General features: G+C 50.9%; 3 protein-coding genes across 7 annotated transcripts; 2 read left to right on the top strand and 1 right to left on the bottom strand.

The window, feature by feature from the left end:
* Positions 1-8: 8 nt before the first annotated feature.
* dcaf7 (ddb1 and cul4 associated factor 7) lies at positions 9-3,145 on the bottom strand. 2 transcript variants are annotated; one of them, XM_049745244.2, is made up of 7 exons: positions 2,741-3,145; positions 2,176-2,334; positions 1,853-1,964; positions 1,669-1,787; positions 1,330-1,539; positions 1,139-1,255; positions 9-974 (listed from the first exon to the last, which is right to left on the bottom strand). In XM_049745244.2, exons 1-7 carry the CDS (start codon positions 2,876-2,878, stop codon positions 798-800), a joined length of 1,032 nt encoding a protein of 343 aa, XP_049601201.1. In that variant the 5' UTR covers positions 2,879-3,145; the 3' UTR covers positions 9-797. The 2 variants fall into 2 exon arrangements, with proteins under 2 accessions (XP_049601201.1, XP_049601202.1); XM_049745245.2 differs by having other exon boundaries at positions 9-970; positions 1,138-1,255; positions 2,741-3,143.
* A 411-nt stretch (positions 3,146-3,556) lies between these two features.
* On the top strand, positions 3,557-7,294 carry ccdc47 (coiled-coil domain containing 47). Its single transcript, XM_049745227.1, has 13 exons — positions 3,557-3,719; positions 4,433-4,728; positions 4,826-4,927; positions 5,109-5,283; positions 5,366-5,487; positions 5,574-5,639; positions 5,724-5,825; positions 5,926-6,036; positions 6,112-6,197; positions 6,278-6,336; positions 6,425-6,534; positions 6,689-6,856; positions 6,962-7,294. The coding sequence occupies exons 2-13, from the start codon at positions 4,441-4,443 to the stop codon at positions 7,040-7,042; spliced, it is 1,470 nt and encodes a 489-aa protein (XP_049601184.1). The 5' UTR covers positions 3,557-3,719; positions 4,433-4,440; the 3' UTR covers positions 7,043-7,294.
* A 637-nt stretch (positions 7,295-7,931) lies between these two features.
* On the top strand, positions 7,932-18,730 carry setd1a (SET domain containing 1A, histone lysine methyltransferase). 4 transcript variants are annotated; one of them, XM_049744666.2, is made up of 20 exons: positions 7,932-8,078; positions 8,985-9,129; positions 9,553-9,651; positions 9,738-10,008; positions 10,130-10,263; positions 10,335-12,146; positions 12,294-13,271; positions 13,361-13,516; positions 13,593-13,677; positions 13,759-13,895; positions 13,981-14,017; positions 14,100-14,268; positions 14,341-14,375; positions 14,461-15,668; positions 15,805-16,150; positions 16,264-16,445; positions 16,949-17,059; positions 17,307-17,426; positions 17,501-17,638; positions 17,750-18,730. In XM_049744666.2, the coding sequence occupies exons 2-20, from the start codon at positions 8,992-8,994 to the stop codon at positions 17,921-17,923; spliced, it is 6,330 nt and encodes a 2,109-aa protein (XP_049600623.1). In that variant the 5' UTR covers positions 7,932-8,078; positions 8,985-8,991; the 3' UTR covers positions 17,924-18,730. The 4 variants fall into 4 exon arrangements, with proteins under 4 accessions (XP_049600623.1, XP_049600625.1, XP_049600622.1 ...); XM_049744668.1 differs by lacking the exon at positions 7,932-8,078 and adding an exon at positions 8,085-8,258 and having other exon boundaries at positions 14,464-15,668; XM_049744665.1 differs by lacking the exon at positions 7,932-8,078 and adding an exon at positions 8,085-8,258.
* Positions 18,731-19,198: the final 468 nt, after the last annotated feature.

Raw genomic sequence — 19,198 nt, 5'->3', positions numbered from 1 at the left:
CGCGAGGCTAAATTCGTATAAATATTTGAGGAAGACTTTAATACATTAGGTAGTAGTGGACAATAACTACAAAGTGAGTTGATACATGGATGAATACAATTTATTAGACCAGATTCCATGAGACCTAATGCAAAAAAAGCCTACAACTTGACCACTTTGCTATCCGACATGTTTAAATGGATATATTTATATGTATGTACACTTTTTCCCCCTTGCCTTGTAATGGCATGCTACAAGGAGACAACCTCAACGTGTGGAAGGAGACAAGAGGGCAAAAGTCCAATTTTCCAGCACAGGTAAACTGTAAGAAAGGGGCAAAGATGTTTACAGAGGGGAAAGAATCAAGTCTGGAGTTGCTGCTGTCCATAGGAAGTCATGACGGAATTGATATTTAATCTTCACAACACAAACAACCGAAATCATGACAACCATCCCACAAACGTCAAAATCTTTGTCGGAGTTCAGCACTACCATACAGAGGAATATCAGGGACATCCTGAAAAGCAACATTGACACCACAAGATGAAAACTCCTATTTTCTAGGAGGCTAAATCTCGTAGAGCAATGATTCCTTTTCTTGTGAATTTGCCACTGAAACTCCTCAGTACTACAAGACGTCTGTCTACCTGGAGAGCAGAATAAATAAAAGAGCTGGAACACACGGAGTAGAAATAGAAGGCGGCGAAGAACAATGGCCTCCCTCGCAGACAAAAAAGCCAGGCTTATTGCCGAGTACGTCCACTCCAAACAGCTCAATCAGAGTTCTCTTCAAGGAAGGTTCTCCTCTCCTTCCCCATTCAGACGCGCAGGATCTCCAGACAGTTGTTATAGCAGATGGCGATCCAGTCGGGTTGCGTGGACGCCCACTGCACGTTGTTGATCTCGCCCTCGGCCGTGTATGCCAGGATGGGGTCTTCGATGGCGCGGGGCATCTGCTGGATGTCCCAGATCAGAGCCTGGTGGTCGTCGGCTACCGCGGGAGGAAGGGAAAAACAAACGAGAGGTAGAATACGTGTTTTTCCAAATGCTAGTCATGTGACTCGGCGAAGGAGCCGGTGCTTCTGGGCTAGTGTCGCGCGCCGCCGACTGTCAAAAGCTTCTATGCTACTCTGTATGCTGTGTAGATGTGTCATTTACCTGCGGTGCAGATGTGACACGAGGAGTGTGGCGCCCAGGCAATGCCATTGACGCAGGCGCGGTGGTTGTTGAGGCGAGCCACCGGCGTGCACGGCACACGTACATCCAGGATGACAACCTGTGACACAAAAACGCCATTCTCAAACAAATACCAGGTCAGTCGACAATTGCTATCGTACGAGGCTGACCTACCTCCATTCCGTCCATGGCCATAGTGGCCAGGTAGTTGGGGTCCTGCTTGTTCCAGCAGAGGCGCAGCAGCGGGTGGTGCTGGGGGTCCTCGTAGATGATGGTGCTGTGCTCCAGGTGGCGCAGGTCGAACATGCGCACCGAGCCGTCGGCGCCCACCGAGGCGAACATGTCGCGCCCGCCGCCCGCCCTGCTAAAGGCGATGTCGTACACCTGCGGGGACGAGGATCACACTCGAGCTGGGCCGTGTCATAAGGCCTTCAAATAAACAGCTTTTTTTTTTATCCGTAAAAATCAAGCGGCTTAGCGGATTCACTCTCCAACAACCGAGATCGCACCAACCTCTTTGTCATGGGCGATGAGCTGCGTCTTGACGTGTCCCGATACCAGGTTGACGCGACCTAGAACCTGACCTGTCTCCAGACCCCAGATGGTGCAGGTGGTGTCGATGCTGGATGTGCCTGCACAGGTGAAGAATTGTTCTTAGGATACATTTCCACAAGACAACGCCTCGGATTCTTCTTACCCAGAAGGTTCGGGTCCACCTCGTTCCAGTCGAAGGACGTGAGCGGCGCGCAGAAGTCGGAGTTCTTGTTGTTGTTCAACAAACATTCGAGGCGTGTTTCCGTGTCACTGACCTGCAAAGTGGAGGAAATTCTCACTACCTGTTACTTCCAAAAATAATTCCTTGTGGTTTGGAAAGTAAGTACGGTTTAGCGGTGTTTAAGAGAAACCATTTACTACATCGAAGAACTATTTGTCTATTATTCCTGGTTATCATCACTCTTTTCCTTTTTCAATGTCATTGCTCCATACACACAACCAAGGCATATTGTTCGCTCAGCGTACCCTCCAGATGCGCAAGTAGTCCCCGCTGGTGGCCAGCAGGTCTGGATAGACCCCCTTGGTATCCGGGATCCACATGATCTTGGTGGTTGGGTACGGGTGGTCAAAGGTGTTCCGGCACACAAACTCTGAGCTCTCTTCTTCCAGACCCACGAGCTGGACCTGAACGTAAAGACACGTGACATAATAACATAAATGATCGCTGATTGTATTAAAAGGCATGTGCATTGAGAGAAAATGCACAATGTATTCTTTGTTTTTAAATGATCTAAACGGGTGTTCCTAAAGATTTTAATCAAGGTGTCACACAACCACCCCCCTAGACATTTAATGCAAATTCATATTGTCATGAAGTCCCGATTAAAAGTAAAGGCCGTTTTCAACATTTTTAAATGAATATGAATTCATTGTAGACGAACGTTGTCGGACATCATTCCCCGTGAAACATCAGGATTTAGAAGGCATTAGTGCTCCGCTGCACAACTATGATTAGCATCCATCGCGTTACTATCTTTAGCGCGGGTTTTATTAAACAGCCCCCAATGAGAGAAATAAATGATGCACGCACCTTGTTGTTGTATTCTTCCACGAAGCTTCCCAGAGCCAAGCGAAAGCGTTTGTCCGGTCGTACGCTCCAGTTCATTGCGTAGACCGTCCATGGCGCCTCGTATTTGTAGATTTCTTTTCTCTTGCCGTGCAGCGACATCGTAGCGGAGCGGAGCGGAGCGGAGCTAACACGTTTGCGTTAGCTCACCGCAAATTATGTCTCCCCTCGAGAAGCGCTCGCGACCACTTTTGTTAAACCAATGTGAATAATTAGTAGAATTTACGTTAGTGGTCGTCGTCGCGTCGCGAAATCGCCGATATAATGCAGTATTACGGCCACTTTAGTCAACAAAGAATGTCAGCCATAGCCCGTTCGGATACACAAAGCTTTATTCGTCCAGGACTGACTGGCTTCCGGTTAAGACTTTCAACTTAAAAGCTCTATTTCTGAAAACTTCCGTATGTCTCCCAGACTCAGGTTTTTCTCCCTGGTGCTGAAATTAATTCGCATATTCATTCGGGTGTTTTAATACTACTAATTTATCTGATCTCTTCTGAAAGTTTTATTCATCTTGTAATTAGCATCTTAAATGAAAGCCTTGCCACATCAATCATAGCTCTGAAATTTCAGTTGAATTATTAGCTTTTATACGGTGCTATTCAAGCTTTGAAATGGCGTCTTCCGATGTAGGTTTGTGGTGTAAAACAACAACAACAACAACAACAACAACAACAACAACAACAACAACAACAACAACAACAACAACAACAACAACAACAACAACAACAACAACAACCAAACGCAACGCACTGTCGACCACATCCCAACGTCAGCTCGCGTTGCTGACGTGTCCGAACTCTCGCGTTGACGATGAAAGTCTCGCCACCTTAGTTTTACTTTGAGAGGTTAAATCCGTGTCAAGCTTCCTCCAACCAGTCGTTGCACGAAATCAGGACATTTGGAGGCGGTTTTGCGATCAAATACCGCAACACGATTAGCGGTAAGACGTTACCGTTCGTGTCTTATTGTTTGGAATATTTTTATCCAGTGTTACGGCGTCACTTTTCATTTGTGTGTTGGGGTGCTCGTGTTAGTTAGCATGCTAACAGCAGAGCTGTCTGAAAGTGATATAGGGAATGGGGGGGCACTGGGGTCTAATTTCGTCGGGGTCAATCCCACAAAAATTGACAAGTGTCCAAGTTGAAAATGCGCATAAAAAACAATGCTACACTTTTTGTTATTTTTGCTGTTAAAACGTGTTTGTGTCGAGTGTGTTGCGAGGATGCGCTTGCGACACAAGTTGAGGTGGACGACTCAAATCGTATGTTGTTTTTTATTTTTATATAAAGGCAGCTTATGTTGATAAAAGTTCAATTTCCACCTTTGGATTACAAAACACTTAAAAGGAAGGAAGCATCATAATGAACATCTTAGTCGTGTTTGACTTTATTCTATGAACTGTCAGGTGACTGGCAGACTCGAGACCCCTAATCATCTTATTAAATACTTCAAAAAGACATTTGAAACTTGGCTTGAATACGGGCAGGTTTTCTACACTCTCTTAGTGTTTAAGGCTAGGTAGTTTGTCATTTGGGAATGTCCCCTGGCCCTAAACATTTCAAGCACGCTATAAAACAGAATTCGAAACTTTTAAAAGAAAGCTTTAAATCAGTCCTTTTTCCCTCTTATTTGTTTTGTCAAAATCATGCTCAGACACCACCATGCGACGTTTGCCATTCCTCCTGCTGCTCTTTCTACTTGCCCTCCCCGTCTCCCGGGGGAACTACAATGACGACTTTGACGACGGCGAGGACCTGGCCGACTTCGACGACAATGACTTTGCCGAGTTTGAGGACATGAGCGAAGATGCGGGGCCCGAGGCGGACACCGTTCCGCCGTCGTCCATTCGGGGCAGCCCGTTCTCACAGCCGGACGAAGACGAGGATGAAGACGAGGCCACGGTAGAACTGGAGTACGGACAAGACGGTTTTGACGATTCGGATGCACAGGTGGGATTTATAAGTGAGGGGTGTGTGTGTGTGTGTGTGTGTGTGTGTGACTCCTAAATATATATATTTACTGAAATTTCTGTAATGTGTTTCTCAGGATCAGGACATTTACAGCAAATATGACCGGGAGGAGTTTGAGGTGATTGGCGACACGGAGAAGCCTGGCCACCCCATGAAAGACCCCCTCATAATCCACACGGTAAATCTCCTTTAACTCTCAAAGCCTACCCCCTCAGATTATTGTATTTGAGTCTATTTATCAAACGCTCCCTGAATATAATGTACAGGGTTAGCTCATTTGTGAATAAACATTACTGTGTTTATTACTGGCATTGATGCCTCATGGAAATTTGGTGGGGGTTTTTTTGGCTTGTTTTCAGGTTCCGGCCCATCTTCAAAATAGCTGGGAGAGCTACTACATGGAGATCCTGATGGTGACAGGCCTGCTGGCTTACATCATGAACTACATCATCGGCAAGAACAAGAACAGCCGCCTGGCTCAGTCCTGGTTCAACTCTCACAGAGAGCTGCTGGAGAGCAACTTTGCTCTTGTGGGTCAGTTGGCCGCGTTCATCTTCTTTTTAAAAAAAATACAAATAATTTATGCTGATGTAACAACAGTTGTTTGTGCACACAGGCGACGACGGCACCTGCAAAGAAGCAGTGAGCACGGGGAAGCTCAATCAGGAAAATGAACACATCTACAACCTGTGGTGCTCCGGACGTGTCTGCTGTGAGGGCATGCTCATACAGCTTAAGGTAAAGTGGAGGGTGGTGTGTGTGCGTGTGTTTGTGTGTATGTGTTCCCATTTTTTTTTTTTTTTTGTGTGTGTGTGTGCTTTCAGTTCCTGAAGAGACAGGACCTGCTTAATGTTCTGGCCAGGATGATGAGGCCCACCTGCGACCAAGTGGTTTGTATCAACTCGCTTTCCCGCTACACGCGCTATGTGTTGTGAGAATGTGCTATTTGTTGTCCTACGTCTTTTTGTGTGTAGCAAATCAAAGTGACGCTGAATGACGAGGACATGGACACGTTTGTGTTTGCCGTGGGCACTAAGAAGGCGATGGGCCGCCTTCAGAAGGAGTTGCAGGACTTGGTAAGTACCTTTTTTTTCTCCACTAGATAGTGTAGCCCACTTAGTCGCTATGTGGAACTAACTATCAACACAATTGGGGATTTTTCTTGTTTTGGCACAGAGTGAGTTCTGCGGCGACAAGCCAAAGTCCGGAGCCAAGTTCGGCCTCCCGGACTCTTTGGCGATTCTTACGGAGATGGGCGAGGTCACGGACGGCGTGATGGACAACAAGGTGACCTTTTATGAAAATACTTTGATGGATCTTTGCATTTTTCTGGCATTGTGTCTGCCTGCGTGTGTTTCACAGATGGTTCATTATATCACCAACCACGCCGACAAGATCGAGTCCATCCATTTTTCGGACCAATTTTCTGGTCCAAAAGTTATGCAAGAGTGAGTATAGCATTTCTTTAAAAAAAACAAACAACAGCAATTTAATAGCAGTTTTGTTTGATATGTACGTTGTTTTCCAGGGAGGGTCAGCCCTTAAAGCTACCTGAAACAAAGAAGACACTGCTGTTTACATTTAATGGTCATCATTTATTAGTTTTTGTTCAAAATGTGACCGATGAATTGACGTGGTCCCTAATGTTCTTTTTTTGGCGTGGCGTGGCGTGCAGTGCCTGGAATGGGCAACACGTCTCCCAAAGACATGGACGCTCTTCTGCCCCTCATGAACATGGTTATCTACAGCATCGACAAAGTCAAGAAGCTGCGTCTCAACAGGGAGGTAAATGCGCGGCAAACACCTGAAGCAACAAGGTCACACTCGCAAAGCAAACAGCGCACACATCAAACACATGACAAGCACGAAAAACACTCCTACCCTCCACTTGAAATGCAAAAGCTTCAAATCACTGTAAAGCCTTCCCGCTGTCCCGCAGGGGAAAATGAAGGCAGACCGCAACCGCGCCCGCGTGGAGGAGAACTTCCTGAAGCAGACGCACGCTCAGCGCCAGGAGGCGGCGCAGACCCGACGCGAGGAGAAAAAGCGGGCCGAGAAGGAGAGGATCATGAACGAGGAGGACCCGGAGAGACAGCGCCGCCTGGAGGTCCCATGACAACCCTTTTGATTTTTCTGCTTGCTTCAAATCCATCACACGGTCACTTTGGGATCAGAAGTGATGATAATGAATGCCCACTTTGCATCTGTTCAGGAAGCGGCTCAGAGACGAGAGCAGAAGAAGATCGAGAAGAAGCAGATGAAGATGAAGCAGATTAAAGTGAAAGCCATGTGAAGTTCGCCCATCGCCGGCAACGACTGGACATTTTGTCACCTCGCTGCATCGTCATGTTTTTGTCTTGGTGGGCTTTTAAAATTGTACCTGCTTTTAAATCGAAAGCATCACCACAGGGCTCTATTGATTTGTAATCATAACATTCATGTACTCTTCAATGACATTTTAACTTATATCTGCTGTGAGGTTGTTTTCCTGCAGTCTGTTTCTAATGAAATATCTGCACAAAAGTCAATAAAGAAGTGCACTGGATTCTGCTGTTATGTTTCATTGACAAGGAGACAGACAACTTTGAGGACTGGCAAGGGTGTGGCGGTGTGCTAAATTTAACTATTGTGTCAACACGCTGAACTAAATTTGGTGTCATCACAGCACCACCCTGCCGCATGAGCATGTTCACATTTCAATATATATCAACGCTGGAAAAGTGTGCAAACAAGTAGCAATCCTTTACAATAAAAGGGAAAAAAATACTTTAGTTAAATTTGCCCGATCTCTATTTCTTAACATTACAGATAAGAACATTCAATAAACTACATCTGTTTAGTAAGTACGTGATCTCTCACTTAAATTCGGTTATATTGTTTTATTTGTTTAATATGCATTGGCTACTTTCCATCCTTTATGCTGCTTATGTATAACCTCGTTAATATTAATACGACTGTTAATTAGTGTGTGTGTGTGCACGTTGATATTATGCTATTACCACGAAAGGCCGCCTGAAATCGGTTGAAAACGCAATTGCAATCAATTCTAGAAGATAGCCACCAGAGGGCGCTTGACTTGTTTAGCAGCTTTAAGCCAACCGCTTGTCCAATTTAAAAACGCAGATTCGATCGTGTTTTAATTTACGTAAAAACAATTGGTCGAAATAATATGAAAATGACTCATATAAATTCCTATTACAGATAATAGTTTATTGTCACTAACCGGCAAGCTAAAGGTCAGTTTTCATTTTTATTTTGAGTGGAAAGTGCGTATGAGAAGCTGTTTGCCGCGTTTGCCTACTCAGATGGAGAACAGGCGAGGCTTTCAGGTTTGTTGCGCGATGGCCGCTCTCTCCATAATATTAGGCATTTAGAGACTCAAAACAACTCTCCAGTGCTCCGCGGGGGCTCACGTTTGCCTCGACTATCAACCGGAATGTTAGCGGCATCATTTGGGCCCGCTACTTTTGCGTGAGCGTGGGTCTCGGAGCTGTCCCGTTTGTGTTTTGGTGGGTGGACTGTGTTTTTCTTGTTGCCCGGGCGGGCCTGTCGGCGGGCGGGCTGCTACTCTTGGATGAGCGCGCTCTGGGACTATCGGAGCTGGGAATCTTGCATTTTCAGCCGGAAACTAAACCCTTCAGTCCCGGAAAGAATTAGAGACGACACCCGCTGTTTATACTATGGTATCGATAAATATGACTGGTTTGGCTTGCTAAATTGATGCTAAGTAAGCGCTAGCTGAGGGTCGCGATAACTTGCCTTAGCATTAGCACACACCAAAAAGCTAAGAAATGTACCGCCTATCTGAAGCACTCGTATCACCTATAATATGATATTTATGACCCGATTGACAACCCGATTCGAGTTTTATTCTTTTAGAACTTATATTTTGTGCGAATAGGTCAAGCAGGTGGCGATGTGTTGCTACGTGTTAGCATGTTAGCATAGGTAGCTGAACTAAACTAGTGCTCTGTGACGTAACCCGTTCATTGTTTTGACAGCGTCTTATCCGGAGCGGCGGACGTCAGCCATCTATCCTCTTTTATGTTTTCCTCCGCATTTATTTACGATACACAAGCAGTTCCTATTCATGCTTCAAGCGTGTCGTTGTAGGGTTTGTTTGTCTTTCTACCTGCGGCACGAGTTATTTCATGTTAGTTAGTCAAACCTGTGCACATATTTGCTTGCGTTCTTTTCGATCCCTACGTGCCATGTAAACAAATGTGTATTGGCAGCTGTAGGATGGATCCAGACAGTGGTGCAGACACACAAAAGGCTGTGAGTTTGCAGTGGAAGAGCTTCAAACTGGTCCAGGACCCGGCCATCAGACGGGTCGCACAGAAGATCTACAGATACGATGGAGTGCATTTCAGCGTGCCTGTGAGTGGTTTTTTTTCTTTTCTTTTCTTTTCTTTTCTTTTCTTTTCTTTTCTTTTCTTTTCTTTTCTTTTCTTTAAACATCACATGTGGTGGGACCAAAAGCAATTGAGTTGCAGTGTGCACGGTTCTACAGTTACAGGAGGCATTCGGCTAAGTTTGTATGGTTGTCTGTCTCCATATCTGCCCTGCGATTGACTGTGGACAAGTCCAGGCCAGGTTGTGGCTTTCACTCATAGTCAGCTGGGTAGGCTGCAGCTCTATTTGACAGACCAAGACGCCGACTCAGAGCACCAGGTGTCGCAATTGGACAAATGAGTTCCATAGACCCCGTTATACCATCTAGAGAATACGTGGTTCAACCCTTATAGACTTGGAAATGTTGATGTTGCACTCCATGACCTCATGTGTACAAAATGTCACCAGGATTCTGGATTCCCGCCTGTGGGTGAACTGCGAGACCCAAGACCCCGCAGATTATGGTCCAGGTATGCAGAGATGGTCCTGCCGGTGCCAAAGTTTAAGGTTGGGAGACCTCCACACATCTCAAAGCATGCATGGCTCATTCTGATGCGTCATCCCCACATTTTATTTCTCTGCTCGATTCACAGCTGGACGACTTCTATGTGGGTCCGATCCCCCTCAAGGAGGTGACCTTTGCCCGGCTCAACGACAACATCAAGGAGCCCTTCTTGGCCGAGATGTGCGCCAAGTTTGGCGAGGTAGAGGAGATGGAGATCCTGTTCCACCCCAAGACCAGAAAGCACCTGGGCCTGGCTCGGGTGTTGTTCACCAGCACACGTGGGGCCAAGGACACCGTCAAGCAGCTGCACAACACCTCGGTCATGGGTAACATCATCCACGCGCAGCTGGACATCAAAGGTGAGTTGGCAACAGATGGAAATCGTGTCGTCAATAATTGTTACATGACAGTGTTAAACCAATCCGTCCTTCATTAATACTGGAATGGGAGAAAAAAAAGGGACCTATTTTTTGTCTGCAGGCCAGCAGAGGCAGAAGTATTACGACCTGATTGTGAACGGCTCCTACACGCCTCAGACGGTGCCCTTGGGGGGCAAGGCCTTAGTAGACTGCCTGGCACCGCAAACCCCCACGCAGCAGCAGCAGCCTGATGTGGTAACCGTCACGATCAGGATATAAATTTGATTTCATTTCCAAGCGCTCACGCGTCATTCCTGTCCGCGCAGTCTTCTGATATCCGCCGGCGACTCTCCAGCGAGTTGGCAGTGTTGGCGGCGGGCGTTCAGCAGGCGCTCAAGTCCGGAAACGTCACTCCCGGCTCGGCGGATACCGGTTTCGGCGAGCAGCGCCTGGACACGCCCCCCCCGTCGTCGTCCGTGACGGGCGGCTACACCTCGGGGTCCTCGGCGTCCTCTCAGAGCGGAACACCCTACAGCTCCAGATCGGGGACGCCGTTCTCTCAGGAGTCTGGCTATTCGGGAACCGCAGTAGGTGGTGGATTCAAAGTGTCCCGCTACTCCGAGGACGCTCACGAACCTTCCTTGTACCACCGAGGTCGTCCCGGGTACCTTCCGCCCGCTTCGTACCGTCCCAACGAGCCGCCCTGCTATCCGCCGTATCCCAACGCGGGAGGACCCGGTGGTCCCCACGTGGCGCACCACTCCACCATGCCCCCGCCACTTCTGGGGTCCCAGTACGACCAGCCTCTCGTGACCGAGCGAGACAGAGACTCGGGAGGGCGCTACGGGACAGCGGGCGGCGTCTCCTCCAGGCGGGCGTCTTACCATCACCAGCAGGATGGCAACTCCTCCTCCTCCTCCAAGTACCATTCCCATCACTCGCACCATCACTCGGACCGTCGGGACGAGCGGGGATACCGACGCGACAGCGTGGGCTCGCGTGAACACGGACACCAGCGGCACCGGAACCACCACCACTCGCACAACCACCACGGCAGCCGCAGGAAGAGCAGCCACGACCGCGACAGGGACCGGGACCGAGACCGGGAGCGGGACAGAGACCGCGAGCGGGACGGTGACCACTCCAGCAACTCGGACCCCAGATACAATTCCAACTCGTACCGCTCCTCCTCCAACAGCATGTCCCCGCCGCCCTCGTCCTACTCTTCGTATGCCGCGTCCAAAGATCCTGCCCCGGCGCCTCCTCAGGGATCGGATACGTCCACTCGCCTCCCTGAGAGGGCTCCGGCACCTTTGGCGGCGGCAGGGCACCCGGGTGCCCTGCCGCCGCCGCCACCGCCTCCCCCGCCGCCGCTGCCACCGGCATCTGTCATTGCTGCCGCTGTGGCAGAGACACTGGGAGCGCTTGATTTCAACCAGGACAGTCCCGCTCGAGAGGAGCAGTGGACAAAGCCCAAACGCCGTCCCAGCACGCCGCCGATCCCACCCAAAACACCACCGCCGCCACCTTTGTCCCCTTCCCATTCCTCCGCCGCCTCCTTATCCACGTCCCCTTCTTCCGCCTCCCTCCCCCAACACCCTGGCGTCTCCGCTAGCCCACCAGCGGTTCGCCGAGGCGGTTCTGGCTCACCGGAGCCGGACTCCACCAACGAAAGCTTACCGTTCGCCTACCACGGTAGCAGCCTGGACTCCCGCATTGAGATGCTCCTCAAGGAGCAGAAGGCCAAATTCTCCTTCCTCGCTTCTGACGAAGAAGAGGAAGAAGATAAGCAGAGGGGTGAACGCTTGACAAAAAAAGGGCGAGCGGGCAGCGCCGGGGGTGAGCGCCCTCGCGCCAACCAGACGGGCGACGACGGGGACAAGGCGAAAGGGGAGCGCGACCGAGACGGCGGCCTGAGGAAACGAGGAAAAGGGACCGACGGTCGGAAAAGTCCCGCGGAGCCGCCGGGTCCCCCGCCCTCGGCGCGCTCGCCTCACGTCCCGCTCCCAGATGAGCCCCCGCCACCGGTCGACCCAGCAGAGACGGACGCCGTCCCAGACGAGTCAACGCGGGATGCGAGCGCTGACGAACAAAAAAGGACAGGGGCCCGCACGCCGCCTTACAATGGGCAGAGTCAGGTAAGCGCTCCATCATCTGCTTTTCTTCCCTCTCATTTCAGCTGACACAGATGGGAAGCAAAGTATCGGTCATTGTGTGAATGCTGAAAAGTCACTTCTTGAATGAATGGAGGCGTTTTACTATTAAACATCTCTATCTTCTTTCAGTCCTCCCCTCGTTCCTCAGGAGAAGACATGGAAATCTCCTCGGAGGAGGAGGAGGGCGAGGTGTCCATCACGACGGTCACCAGCCACCAGCCTTCCATCACTTCCTGCTCCTCGCCGTCGTCCTCCCAGGCGGCCGTGCCGTCGCAGGCGGAGCCCTCGTCGTCGCCCATCTCTGAATCAACGCAGCACTTTGGTGCCTCCATGCACCCGCCCATCCCCTCTTACCCACCCCACCTGCCGCCGCCGCCGGGCTACTCCCTGCAGCCGCCCCCACCTCCGGGAATCCCGCCGCCGCCGCCGCCCCACATGGACCTGCACCCAGAGTACCCTCCTCCGCCCATGTCCCACCACATGTACGACTATGCCACCTCAATGGAGCTGATGAACCAGTACACCGGCGGGGCGCCCATGTCCTTCCAGATGCATACGCACATGCTCAGTCGGCTGCACCAGATGCGCGCGTCGTCTTCTAACGGCACGCCGAGCGAGGCTGCCACGGGAGACTACTCGTCCTACCACCTGCACTCGCTGCAGCACCCCTTCATGGAACAAGAGGGGAGCGGGGCGCACTACGAGCAGGACCACCGCTATATGCCGCCCCACATGCTTCCCTACCCTTACACCGACCCGCACGGCACCCAGATAGCGCCCCCTTCGCACCTGCCGCCTCCGGCGTGGTCGTCGCAAATGGTGGCCGCCTCGCACTACCCCTCCTACATGCCGCCGCCACCGCCGCCCGCCTACGACACGGTGCCGCCCGGCGAGGACGGCGAGTACCAGACCCCCGCCGCCGCCGCCGCCGAGGAGGTACCCGTCAACTCGGACAATCCTCACGAAGCCACCGTGCAAATGGCGCTGGCCACGCTCATCCAGGAGATGAAGAGCATCATGCAGAGGGACCTGAACCGCAAGATGGTGGAGAACATTGCTTTCGCCACATTTGACGAGTGGTGGGACCGAAAGGAAACCAAGGCTAAGGTTAGGAAGTATCCCACTCGCCTACTGCATTTGGAGCAAGGTTTATTTTTATTTTCTTTGCCTCTTAATGAAATTGTTTTTGTCTTCAGCCATTCCAAACAATGTCGGCCATGCGCGACGAGGAGAAAAAAGAGGAGAAAGTCAACCGTCCTCGGGAGCCCTTAATGTCTCTGGTGGACTGGGCCAAAAGTGGCGGCGTGGAGGGCTTTTCCCTGCGTGGAGCACTCAGGCTACCTTCTTTTAAGGTCAGTCACAATGTAACAAATGCCAAGAAAGTTCAAAACGTGACCTAGAATTGCATTGGGGGTTTTTTCTACATAGGTGAAGAGGAAAGAACCTCAGGAGCTCACGGAAGGAGACATGAAAAGACCGCGCCCGTCGACGCCGCCTGACGAGGACGACGAAGGTTGGCCCAGCTCATGTGGTGTCGCATCAGAAGCGGGGCAGGGCGGGGCGGGGCTTTGTCTGACACTTGTCTGGTTCTCAGGCGCCAACGGGATCGTGCCGGACGTCGGCCGAGCGGGACGAGACAACAAGAGAAGGAAAAAGAAGCCCAGGAGTCGGAAACCTTGGGAGCTGGACAGCGAGGGAGAAGAGACGTCTGACGGCTCCTCCTCTGATAAGGTTCCGTGGCGGCCCGCCGACATGTGTAGTAGCGTTTCGGTTCACTTTTCTGATGAACTTTTTTTTTTTTTTTTTTCTTTTCTAGGATGATGGGGAAGTGGAGGCAAGTGACAAGTCTGATGGTAAATAACACAGATCCCACATTTTGCACAATGGAAAAGAAGAGAAAATCCACCTTCTCAAAAGCCTTTTGCTTATTTTTAGATGACGCTCTCAGCGCCGACAGCGACGACGAGAGCCTCTCCTCCTCCTCCGAGGGCTCTTCCTCCGAGGCATCCTCGTCGTCCTCCTCTGAGGAGGAAGGGGAGATGCATGACAGCGACACCATGGATGAGTCCACCATGGACAGCACGTTGCTGGGAAAAGACGGCAGGTGTGTGGCAATGTTTTTTTTTATGCAGCAAAAACGACTTGCTCATTCTTTTTGCTTTTGTGCTCGTATTAGGGCGAAGATACTTACAAAGGCAGAGCTCAAACTTGGTAAGTCACTTTTGCGACAGCCAATCAATCGCAAATGGGTGTCCGTTTGGAATCGGAATGTGCCAATGTATCTTATGTCGTCTAGCAGGTGACACCAAAGCGGGACTCCCCTCCAAGCGACCGCCTTCCCCGCCGTACCCTCGGCCTCCGTCCCCCGTGGTCCTGGTGCCCCCTCTCAAGAAGCGGCGAAAGACCGTCTCCTTCTCCACCGAGGAGAACGAAAGCAAAGATCTGTCGCCGTCTGTGCCACCGTCCACGTCGCCCTCGCAAACGCCGCTCGCCTCTCTCCCGCTCTCGCCCGCCCGACCTTCGGACAGTCGCGTCGGCGCCGGCGCCGGCCTGCGTCCCGCTCACGGCATTCAGCTTCTGCCCTTCGCCTCCAAACCGGGCCAGGCCAACGCTCTCATCGTGCCGCCGTGCGGGCGGTCTACGGATTCGGAGGATTCCAAAAAGGTGGCCCCTCCGATCCCCACCAAGGCGGCCGGAAAACGGGGCAAAGAGTCCCCCAAATCTTCTGCTCCCCCTGTCATGGTTTGCCGCACCGTGCAGAACCTCCCGCTGGACCACGCCTCCATGTGCAGGATGGCTTTCGAGGAGGCCCCCCCGTCGTCTCCCCTCAGCAAGCGACCCCGCGGAAAGTCCCGAAGCGCCATCATCTCTACTTCCCTTCGAGAAGAAGACGAGGACGAAGAGAAGGGGCTGAGGCTCCGAGAGCAGCTGGGAGCGTCCAGCTTGCTGCAGCTGGCCTCGGCCGCCGATCTGTCGGTACTGGCCGACGTGGCCCTGAAGATGGACCCCGACGCCGGAGACTCTGAGGAGACGGAGACGTCGGACGAGGCCGAGGAGCAGAAGATGGAGGACGGTTTCTTCTCACAGGAGGCTCTGTTGCGCGTCATGAGCTTGGAGAGCGTGGTGGTCTTCATGGAGCACAACTACTGCAGAGCGCCTGTCCACGCGGCACCGCCTGCCTCCAGGAAGACCTCCAAGCAGGAGTCCTCCGTCCTGCTCCCGGCCGACCTCAACTCCATTTCCGGGGTCCTGGAGGCGCCGGAGGAGGTCATCGGCGAGGCCCTTCCCTCCAGAGGCGACGCGGGAGAGTACTTGGGATTGCTCTCCGAGGAGTCGAATCAGACCAGCGCCACGTTTACTACAAAGAGGTTACAGGCCAGCAAAGCGCTGGAGCTTGAGAAGAGCAAAAAGAGGAGAAGTAAAGACAAGGAGAATCTGGAGCTTCTGCCCACAAAGCAACCCAAGGAGACGCCAGCCATGAAGCAAAAGAAACGCAAACAAGAGGTGTGTGTGTGTGTGTGTGTGTGTGTGTGTGAAATGCTATTGGATTGTTAGGGTTGAAGATTTTACGCATACAGATGAGATGATACTGGTACTAAAAGCAGACCCGTGGTCATGTTGCCTGCCTCGCTGTGTTCAGGAATCAGAAGAGGACGTGGACGTAGAGGAGCTGGAGTCCGGTGAGCTGACGAGCACCGACTCGGAAGAGGAGTCTGCGGTGGCGGCGGAGGACGTGAGGAAGAGCGAACGGCTCTTCCTGCAGGAGGCCGGCTTGGCGTCCGCCAAAGCCGCGCCGGCCCCCGAGCCTCCGGCCATCAAGTACGAGAACCGCAGTGAATTTGAGCAGATGACCATCCTGTATGACATCTGGAACTCCGGCCTGGACGGCGAGGATCTGATGCTACTGAAGACTACGTACGAGAAGCTGCTGCAGAACGACCACAACTCCGACTGGCTCAACGACACCCACTGGGTGCAGCACACTGATATCCTTTGTAGTTTGCGTGCCGTGCCGTGCCGTGCCGTGGCGTGGGTCGCCGCCGATGGCTTTGTCGGGCTCACGCTGTGACGTATCATCCACCTTAACGCCGAGCCGCACTGACCAACTTGCCCAACCCTCGGCGGAAGAAGAGGAACACGGACGGGCAGTTGCGCGAACACGTGACGGGCTGCGCCAGGAGCGAAGGTTACTACGCCATCAGCCGCAAGGAGAAAGACGTCTACCTGGACTTGGACCTGCCCGAGCAGGTCATACGGGAGGTGGAGAATGTGGACAGCTCGGTAGGTTTGGGCATCCCGAGTTTAGCACCGGGATATGGCACGGTATAAAACAACCTCAAGCTTTCTTTGCCCGACTTTACAAAGCAAAAAGTAGACCGAGCCAGGTAGGTGGCAGGCAAATAGCAAACCCTTGAAAAGAATTGCTGCGTCCCAAAAAGGTTTGTAGTTCTTCATATTGGCCACAAGAGAGCAGTGAAGTACTCTTGAGTCCCGAATGACATGTTGAAGTTGCAAATGCTTCAAAATAAGTCATGGTAGAATGAGTTGCATGCCTGCCATGCTATCTGAAAACCTCTTGAGGAATTTAGGGAAGGAAAGGAAAGTCTCGAGTGTGAGGAGAAAACAATTCACTTGAGTCATATCTCTCTCTCTCAGCCCTCTTATCTGATTTCAGTTAGTTCACAAGTTCACTGAATTCCTTGGCTGGAGGTCAAGGTTCTTGAGCGTTCCTCCAGTTCAAGGCCACTGATAATCTCACAGATTTTTCTTGTTCTTCCCTCTAGGGCACCAACCGCGTGCTTTCAGAGCGCCGGTCGGAGCAGCGGCGCCTCCTCGCCGTCATCGGCACGCCAGCCGTCATGGACTCTGAGCTGCTCAAGCTCAATCAGCTCAAGGTACTTTGGACAAACGCCGCACACACTGCAACTGGCCCCGTTTCCAGACACCCACAATGCACACCAAATGTCACTTGGGTCGCGACAATGTTGCGCAAACGGTGCTAGTGAGCACATGCAGGAAATTAGCACACAGTTTGCGTGAGAAAAATGCACGCCACTTCATTCAAAAGAAGAGATTTGTCTTTCACTTGTATACTTTATAGTTCTACACTAGATTTCATTTGCTATATTTGTGTTGATTTAGTTCCGCAAGAAGAAGCTTCGATTCGGACGCAGCAGAATTCACGAGTGGGGTCTCTTCGCCATGGAGGCCATCGCTGCCGACGAGATGGTCATCGAGTACGTGGGGCAGAACATAAGACAGGTGAGACGGCCGCTCGCGAGTAGCGCCGCTACCAAAAGTCAGCCCAAATGTAACGTTTGTGCGCGTGCGTGTAGATGGTGGCGGACAACCGCGAGAAGCGCTACGCCCAGCAGGGCATCGGCAGCAGCTACTTGTTCCGAGTGGACCACGACACCATCATCGACGCCACCAAGTGTGGAAACCTGGCCCGCTTTATTAACCACTGCTGCACTGTGAGCGGAGACACTCGTCTTCATATGATGATGATGACGATGATGATGATGACATGTGGTTACGAGAAAGTGTTTGAAGAAACCTTTGCTGAGCATTTCTTTCCATTTCAGCCCAACTGCTACGCCAAAGTGATCACCATCGAGTCCCAGAAGAAGATCGTCATCTACTCCAAGCAGGCCATCGCCGTCAACGAGGAGATCACGTACGATTACAAGTTCCCGCTGGAGGAGAACAAGATCCCGTGCTTGTGCGGCACCGAGAACTGTCGCGGCACGCTCAACTGAGGCTCCCGTCGCTCGCCACCCCGCCACTCGCACTTTTGGTGGATCCACGCACGCACACACGCACGCACGCACGCACAAGGAAGTCAACACAAATTCAGGGTTTTAGAACTTTTAATCCCACACGTTCCGCTTCTGTTCTACAAGCTTCCTCCTTGCTTTGGGATTGTTTTGGATAGTATTATATGTTACTGTTATCTCAAACAAGCGTCCCTGCTATCCGGATCCTCAAGTTATCTGCCACTTCCAAACCAAAACAGTTAGTTGCTGTTGTTTTTTTAATATTATTTTGGTGCTGTTTCCATTGTTTCCTTTTTTGTTTTTTTATTTCTCACGCCAAATCCCCTGCAGGTTTTGTTGTCGCCGTGTGTTTGCACAAGTGTTTTTAGCAGGCACGTTTTTTGCATTGGGTTATAAAAACAAAAATGGGAGGGGGGGGGGGGGGGGACAACTAGAGGTTATTTTTTTGCAGACGGGATCGTTCAAAAAAGGCGACTTGTTCAAAGTCTCTATCGAGTAGCAAAAAGACAAAAGCAAAAAGTCTTTTTCTGCTTTCATGGTTGAAGTGATGAAAAAAGAAAATGGATGTAAATAAGTGTTTGTTTCTCGTAGAAACACACTGAGCTGTAAATAGACTCTCTCTCTCTCTCACTCCCTGTCCCTTGTTCTCTCTATCCACGCCAGGACACATGTACATACCTTCAACTCGTTTATTTTGTATGGTTCTTCCTCGTTTTAATATTATTTGCAATCTTGTATTAATGCGTTGGACCCTTTATTAATGGTGCATTAAAATATTTTTTAAAGAAACGTTTTGCTTCTCTGTGTGGGAAAACAAAGGTGAAGCGGAAGCAGTTTAACGTGGCCGCTTCCTGTCTTGACATGACGCACCTGCGCTGCAGTCATGTCAACAGGAAGTTACGGAATGTCACCCGAAAATGAGTGAAACAGGTGATGACGCCTTTGGTTAGGTTGTTGGCAAATGCGGTGTGAAAGAAAGACTCGATTGCCAAGATTTCACCAAGCCTTCCTGAGTGTCTTAACATGTCTGCGGCAAGCGAACGTTCTCACACACCGTGCTCACGTCAAAATTCATGTCAAAGTATGGATTCAACTCAAAAATCGATTTAAGTCCAAAAGTAATGATTTTTTTTTTAAATAAAGTACACAATACCCATTTTGATAACTTGGCACAATGAAAACTAGACAAAAAGTTTCTATACATTTGCTTATTTGGCAAAGGAGAAATGGTCCAGTCTCACTAACCATGCCATCGGC

Source organism: Syngnathus scovelli, chromosome 16, assembly GCF_024217435.2.
Source record: "Syngnathus scovelli strain Florida chromosome 16, RoL_Ssco_1.2, whole genome shotgun sequence".
In the NCBI taxonomy this organism is placed as follows: domain Eukaryota; kingdom Metazoa; phylum Chordata; class Actinopteri; order Syngnathiformes; family Syngnathidae; genus Syngnathus; species Syngnathus scovelli.
The sequence above is the reverse complement of the archived record's forward strand: the minus strand, read 5'-3'. Positions and strand labels throughout refer to the sequence as shown.

Bases quoted from the DNA above. Each gene is read 5' to 3' on its own strand.
- dcaf7 (XM_049745244.2), bottom strand. From the start codon at position 2,878: ATGTCGCTGCACGGCAAGAGAAAAGAAATCTACAAATACGAGGCGCCA. The intron at 1,256-1,329 runs GTAGGTCAGCCT...TTTGTGTCACAG, and splicing joins TGGCCATGGACGGAATGGAG to GTTGTCATCCTGGATGTACG. The intron at 975-1,138 runs GGTAAATGACAC...CTTCCTCCCGCG, and splicing joins CGTGTCACATCTGCACCGCA to GTAGCCGACGACCACCAGGC.
- ccdc47 (XM_049745227.1), top strand. From the start codon at position 4,441: ATGCGACGTTTGCCATTCCTCCTGCTGCTCTTTCTACTTGCCCTCCCC. The intron at 5,826-5,925 runs GTAAGTACCTTT...GTTTTGGCACAG, and splicing joins AGAAGGAGTTGCAGGACTTG to AGTGAGTTCTGCGGCGACAA. The intron at 6,198-6,277 runs GTGAGTATAGCA...GTTGTTTTCCAG, and splicing joins GGTCCAAAAGTTATGCAAGA to GGAGGGTCAGCCCTTAAAGC.
- setd1a (XM_049744666.2), top strand. From the start codon at position 8,992: ATGGATCCAGACAGTGGTGCAGACACACAAAAGGCTGTGAGTTTGCAG. The intron at 14,018-14,099 runs GTAAATAACACA...GCTTATTTTTAG, and splicing joins GGCAAGTGACAAGTCTGATG to ATGACGCTCTCAGCGCCGAC. The intron at 17,060-17,306 runs GTACTTTGGACA...GTGTTGATTTAG, and splicing joins TCAAGCTCAATCAGCTCAAG to TTCCGCAAGAAGAAGCTTCG.